General features: G+C 36.0%; 1 protein-coding gene across 1 annotated transcript; it reads right to left on the bottom strand.

Annotated features, from left to right (window-relative positions):
• Positions 1 to 2,554: 2,554 nt before the first annotated feature.
• LOC120211035 (phosphatidylinositol/phosphatidylcholine transfer protein SFH8-like) lies at positions 2,555 to 6,053 on the bottom strand (the record flags this gene model as incomplete). Its single annotated transcript, XM_039209658.1, has 11 exons — positions 2,555 to 2,653; positions 2,788 to 2,862; positions 2,958 to 3,290; positions 3,789 to 3,887; positions 4,531 to 4,644; positions 4,793 to 4,858; positions 4,964 to 5,063; positions 5,153 to 5,202; positions 5,315 to 5,416; positions 5,538 to 5,615; positions 5,733 to 6,053. Coding segments are annotated over 11 exons (1,359 nt in total), but the record flags the coding sequence as incomplete, so codon positions are not given.
• Positions 6,054 to 7,123: the final 1,070 nt, after the last annotated feature.

The raw sequence follows: 7,123 nt of genomic DNA, 5'->3' as shown, positions 1-7,123 counted from the left end.
TAAAAACTCAAACAAAGTTAAACGTCTAATATTAATAACTTGTTTATATATGATAGTATTTGTGTTAACTTACATTATTTATTGTCGCATATGGTATTAAGTCTTCCCAATCCAACAGACGTTTCCTCTTCCAGGAAATAGCCCTGGGAATATCATTTGAAGTTTTTATTGCATATGTCTTCATGGCGGGAAAGGCCTCGAATATCCAAATCTACAAACAATATAATAACAAACATTAGTAATTGTTAAATAATTAATTATAATTTTGAAAACATTATATAGAAATTCTTACCTTAAAGGCCCAAACAAAGCCTGACAAAGTGTATTTCGACCCATCGCCCCGCAAACTTTTGCGGTCATCAAAGGCAGACGACAACTTAGTCCAGGTAGCTTTCCATATATACGAACCCCACGGAAACAGATTCCATGCATTTAGGTCCTCTACCAATAATATTAGCTCCTGAGGAATAGGTTGTCTGGCCTCTCTGCCTAAAAAGCCGGCATACAAAAGTAGTAGAAGGCATACTCGGACAACATCGACGTCATTCATCCGAGTAAAACCATCTTTCTTATTAAACAATTTCTTCATGTCGTCGACGTGTAAGTTCGGCTTCTCTATTGACTCATCAGGAAAAACCCTGGATAACCATGATGGGCGGGTGATATGACGAGTGTACCGGCCTACATCATCGTGTCCGAATCGTAGACCAGTGATTAAGCAGAACTCCTTCCGCCCAAAACAAGTATACGCCGGTGGAAAATGAAACCATATCTCTTCCTCACCACGTTGTATACTGTCGGGTAGATCGCTAGTCATGGTCTGAAGCCACAAATGGGTCAAACTAGCATCTCCACCCGGATGCTGTACTCTCAGCCATGGCCCGAAGCAGGTTTCTTCAAACAATTTTCTTTGTGCAGGTGAAAGCTTCGAAGCAATTGTAGTGGCTAGGCTAACTTTATTCCTTAATGTCAATGAAGCCGAAAAAAATTTCTACAAAAAAACAATAAACATACCAAGTTAGATATACCAAAAATTACACTGTCAAGATATACCAAAAACAAAACAATAAACATAAATAGTAGTTTATTCTTGAAACTAAAATTTGCAATACTGTTTTTGTCTTTTGGTTGAAATGAAAATCGCAACGAGATAATGAGAATCGCAACGCGGAAATGACTATCGCTACGAGAGAATCGCAACGCGAAATGACTATCGCGACCAGACAATTGTAACGCGAAATGAAAATCGCAACCGCGAAATAAAAATCGCAACGCGAAATAAAAAACGCAACGCGAAACAAAAATCGCATTGCGATTTTTGTTTCGCGTTGCGTTTTTTATTTCGCGTTGCGATTATCTCGTTGCGATAGTTATTTCCGCGTTGCGATTTTCATTCTCGAAACTATTCTTCTTCTGCATTACTTCAACCAAAAGACAAAGCAAAGACAAATACTAACTTCACAGGCTAAACAGTTTAGCAGTATTGGCAGCAATCGAATGAATTTAATAAGAAATCTAAGTGAAATGGTTAATCTATTATTGAAATTACCAGTAAACTTATCATCAATCTCAATATGAAAAACCTAAAATAATGCAAAAATTTCAAAATAAAATAAAAAAAACTAACCCTCGGAGGTTGATTTTCCATTTCTGAATGATTGTGAGGGATTTTTGACTGTGAATGGTTGTGAGGGATTTCGCTGGCGATGGGGACGGAAATCTTCGGAGATGGGGACGGATTTCGCCGTAGAGAGTGAGAGATGGAGATGGGACTGAGTGTTGTGTTTTTGGGTTTGAGGTTATGAGTTGCGATTACTGTGGACGGTTCAGTTTCCGATTTATTAAGAAAAAATTCGTGTTTGGAATTTGAAAAAAAATACGCGTTAATACGAATGGCGCTATGTAAATCGCGTTGCGAAAGTCAGTATCTCGTTACGATTTTGTATTATCGCATTGCGATAGTCAGTATCGCATTGCGATTTTCCCAATTCGCGTTGTGATTTACTTATTCGCATTGCGAATTGGGAAAATCGCAACGACATTGTATACCATCGCAACGCGATTTCCAACTATCGCAACGCGAAATGCAACACGAATTTGCGATAATGGAGATCGCGTTGCGAATTAGCGATCGCATTACGATTTTGTTGGTCATTTTGGCAAATCCGGAAAAAGTTGGTTAAAATCGTATATTATATGGGATTTTTGGTCACTGAGGTTATTTTATCTTTAAAAAATGGTGCTATCCTACCATCAAGAAAGATTTTTTAATAAAATTTAATTCATAATTTACCTAATAATAATTTGTAATAGTTTTATTTTACATTTTGTGAATCTTAAATAGAATTATTTCCGACCAAATCCTAATTCAGCTGGTATTATTATTATTATTAAGTTAGTCTAAATTCTTAACCTTCTATTTTTTTTAAATTTAAGGTCGAAATTTATATAAACTTATACATAGTGATTTATGAGTTAATAAAAAAGTGGTATTTATTCTATTACTATATTATTACAAACAGAATGTGCAATAAACCTAAAAAACAAGCAGTCCAAAGGACAAACTTAGGTGCATATGCATTTTTACTAGTATAGAATGCCGATCCGGAAAACGCCAATTCTTTCCCCTACCTTACCAGCAAGACTTCTTTTTCTGCACCATGCATGCATATAACACATACGATCATTTATCTAACCAATTAAGATCAATCACATTACATACATCGATGTAACTTCGAATACAGTACGTATATATAGAGAGAGATTTATTATCATCTTCAGACTTACCCGAAACTTAGCTTCTTCTTGACCATCTATGTATGCAAGGAGTTCTTCCTGCCGCATTAAGGCATCATGAAGTGCCTGCTTATATATAGAAACACAATCAATAAAACACATCTAAAAAAACTACCACCAAGATAACTTTTGTACTCGAGCTGGAATCGAGGACAAATTACCTTTTTCGTAGCAATTAGCACTGCTTCTAACGCATCCACGCGACAAACAGCAGCACTCAGCAACTCCTCTTTCTCATGAGGCATTTCAAATCTTTTTGACTGTAGTGTCTCAACCTTCACTTCCAGATCACCAAGCCTTCTTACGACAGATGAAATGAGGTCTGCCTCTGTAAACCTTGGAGGAGCAGGTGAAGGTGGACGAGTCTCGTCCTTAAACATAGATTCGAGATGCTGGTCAGGAATGCTACATGTCAAATTAGTAACTCTAGGCTTCTTCGTCAGATGCAACACCATTGTTCGGATAAGAGAAAAAGGGGTCAAAAAAAGGAATGACTAGAGCACTGATATGACCATAAATTCCTTTTGGAGCATGCTCTATCAGTTGGAAAGGACTCCCTACAATCGAAGCCAGTGGACTTCATCAAAATCATGTATTATGAAAATAAATAAAGAAATAGTCGAGCTCTGGTTTGATTACATTGTTCCTATGACTCATAATGTGATTAAATCTTGTTATAATGAGCTGAAAGCTTTTAAAATGCGAGGGGGGAAAGACAGAAGAGAAATGTCCAAAGTCTGGCAACATTCTGTTCATCTTGGGTGCTGTTATTTAGAAGGGACAAAAATTTGGATTGAAGCATATAAATGGTCATGCAACAATGTAATTTACATTTTTGCAAGCATTTAAACATATGCTAGTTGAGTTGACATGCAGTAAACAAAATAGTTTCTCCAGTCATGCCAGTCATATTGGTCAAGTAAAAAAGCAGCTTTTAGAAACAGCTCATATTGCTAACCTTCAGAAGTAAATGGACTCTGACATGACACTTATATCTCACTCTCCGAATCTACAGCCTTGTCGATCATGGGGACATTTTCATCATTCTTGGATGAACCTGCAGCGGAGCTCGCCTTGCCAGCCATTCTAGCCTACAGAAACATCATAGTATGCTGTTACAATTGCAAGATTTAAGAATTTATAGCATGAGACTAAGCATATGTTATGGATTGAGAGTAAAAGAAGAGATTCGAGAAAAGAATTTAGAAGAAAGAGAGTTGAGAGATAAGAAAATTCATCATTCATTGCGTAAAGGAAAATGTGATCTACACAGCGGGTATTATTTAGTTACAAAATTGGTACGGGAAATCTAACAATGCCAGCTGGCATTCCACAATAACAGAATGCTTAACAGACTGCCTCATATCCTTCTTCGGCTGCTGCAGGTATTGGGCCATCTTGGTTGGGTCGCTCCATCTCACCCTGTACGCCTTTGGTCTGCTCCAACCCATCAGGTAAGTCGAATACATTACCCCCTCGTGCTTCAATCCCTTCTCTAACTTCAATTCCCAAATTACTCTCTCCAATCCCTAACCCTCGTTCCTCCATTCCCAAATCCTACTCGTTTCCTCGTTCTTCATCTTATTCTCCGACTATAACAGCATATTCCCGTTAAGCCAGCTTAGGATGATGTTATGTTATTTTTTACAGTGAGCAAATTGTCCAAATATATACTGGCAAGTTAAGCACCCTTGGATAGTGAAAAATCATTCGTTGCAATTTGCAAGCACATACCTCTTCACTGACAGGAGCCAATATTGGATGTAAATAGTTTCTAGTTGGGATAGGAGAAGCAAATTCTTCCACTTCAGATCCTGACTCGACTACAGATGTGTCGCTACTCTTCATCTATCGAGGATGGGAAAAATTGACAAATGCAGAATTTAGAGAATGTTTGACTAAATTCTAACATTATAAAACTCAATGCTGAAAAGGCATAATACGCACTATGAAAGGCAATACAGTGACCATGGCATGGCTTTTCATAAGCAATTACCTTTCTTTCTCCATTTGAAACTGTCACTATCTGTCTGGTGTATAGTGCTTCACCATCGGCAATCATCTTCATGAAAACATTTAATCATATTACTTAAAGCATATATGAGATGACACTGAAAAGGAAAGGAATAAAAAAAGTAGAGAAAATTTAATCACAGCGTAATCAGACCTTCAATATGTTGGGGTCTTTCCAGGAATCTTTGTCTGATCTCATACAACCTCCCTGATCAGCACAGGTGCAGGTACCTCCAAGAAACTGCGGTAACTCGCTAAATTTTATTGATATAAAGAACTTTAGTTGGCAGTGCAACTGAATGTGAATTAACCAGCATATATGCAAACAAAAAAATTTCATTACCATGCATCAATAATTTCAAGCAACTTACTCTGGTAGTTGCTACCAAGAACCTGAGAGTTTTAGGAAATGAGGAACTTCTATTAACTGAGTAGTTGAAACCTCAAAAACTATTTTTTTTTTAAAAAGGAGGGGGTGTAAAACTATATGAAATTTTGAACTTACAGTAATCTTACTAGCTGTTTTGGAATCAAGAACAGATTTGACAGCTTTCCAGGCCATCTTAAAACCAGAACCAGCATTGATGATAAACATTCGGCAAAGAGTCTGCAGAGAGAAGATGATCAAAAGAGAACCTTGATTTTGATTCCTGAATTTTTTTTGTCAAAGCTGAAACAAAAGTACTTTCACAAGATGTATAAGCACATTTGGAACTAGGACAATCTACCTCAGGATAGTTATCACCATCAATCTTCTGCAGACACCTAACAAGATCTTGTGCAGACTTGCTGAAGTTTTTTAGACCCTACAAGGAAAAATAGCAGGGAATGAGCAACATATAAATTTAATAAAATTTTACAATGTATACATAAAATGATGCCGGGGAAGACTAAAAAATCTAATAAACAGCATAAAAACATACCATGCCTTGAAAGTCTAAAATAGTTGTACTGGAATCTATGTGTCTCTTTGCAGCAATGGAGCAAGCCGGAAACTTAGTTGCAAAACACTTTTCAAATTCCTTCACATGGTATCTTACATATCGTTCCAAAGTTGTTTCTCGCATGAGCTTATCAGGTACAACTTTTCCTATCAATTCAATGTAAACAGGTCTTCCTTCCTTATCCACACCATGAAAACCTTGAGGGTAGTACTTCAACACTTCGTCCAACTCTTGGAAATCAAAATCCAAATTAAACCATAAAAAGAAAATATTTTCAGAGGCAGCATTGATTTTATCCGAATGAAACCATCAATAAGTCCATAAACGAGTTGGAAAACAAATTTAGCCATGTGCATGTGTCCTCAAAACTTAGAATCAACCATTTAACGCTTTAATTAACAAAAATCCGATCAAAGATATTGAGTATTTCCTGCAATAAGATGAGATCACCTCCAAAATAGTATCAGTACCAAAGTCCTTCCTCCATTGCAGCATATTATCCCACATGTGCTTTGCTTTTTCGATATCGAACTTTCTTGCTTTTAAGAATCAGATAGAAATCACAGTTAAGAGACAGAAATCAGAACTTTCCATAAGTACAGAGTAAACTAATCAAACTTGCATCACTTATATTATCCAATGCAAAAATCCCCATACATAAGCAATCGTTGAATCAATTCTTCGTATAACGAAGAAGAATGCAGCCTACCTCAGCAGCATATGATACTCATCATGTCTCTGTGGAAGCAACTCATCCGCGATTAATGCCTGACGAAAAGCTTCAACAGCCTGCAACTCCTCAATATCTCGAAAATCCTTAATCGAAACAGAAGTGTCGTAACCGGTTTTCGCCCGGGCACGAATTTTTTATTTGGCGGGAAAAGTGATGTGAATAAATGGTTTTTAAAATAATTTGGGAGTCGCCATCGGTCTTTTGGGTCAAGTAGGTCGAATACCTAAAAATCATCCTTTAAAAGAGTTTTTCAGAAAACATCGATTAAAAGATAAACTTATCTGCGTTTTAACCAAAAATTCATTCTTTTTAATGATAAAAAGGGATTCGTGGTCGGTTACGTTTAGGGAATGATTAGCACCCTACAACGCCCAAAATTGGTACTTTTTAATTATACATTGTCTCTATTATTAGAAATTTAAGAATTCAAAATATATTTAATTTATAATCCTATTATTTTAAAATTATGATTATGAAAAATATATATTAATTTATATATTTATAAATAAAATATTTATTTATTAAGAAATATAAGAAAATGACTTTTAGGTGCCTTAAGACAGCTCTTTTCTTTGATATTAAAAAATAAATAAATAATTAAAACAATTAATATGTAATTTATAAAATAAGATATTTA

The sequence above is a fragment of the Hibiscus syriacus genome, unplaced genomic scaffold (genome assembly GCF_006381635.1).
Source record: "Hibiscus syriacus cultivar Baekdansim isolate YM2019G1 unplaced genomic scaffold, ASM638163v2 tig00109957_pilon, whole genome shotgun sequence".
Taxonomy (NCBI): domain Eukaryota; kingdom Viridiplantae; phylum Streptophyta; class Magnoliopsida; order Malvales; family Malvaceae; genus Hibiscus; species Hibiscus syriacus.
Note: the sequence above shows the minus strand (reverse complement) of the source record. Positions and strands in the feature narration are given on the sequence as shown.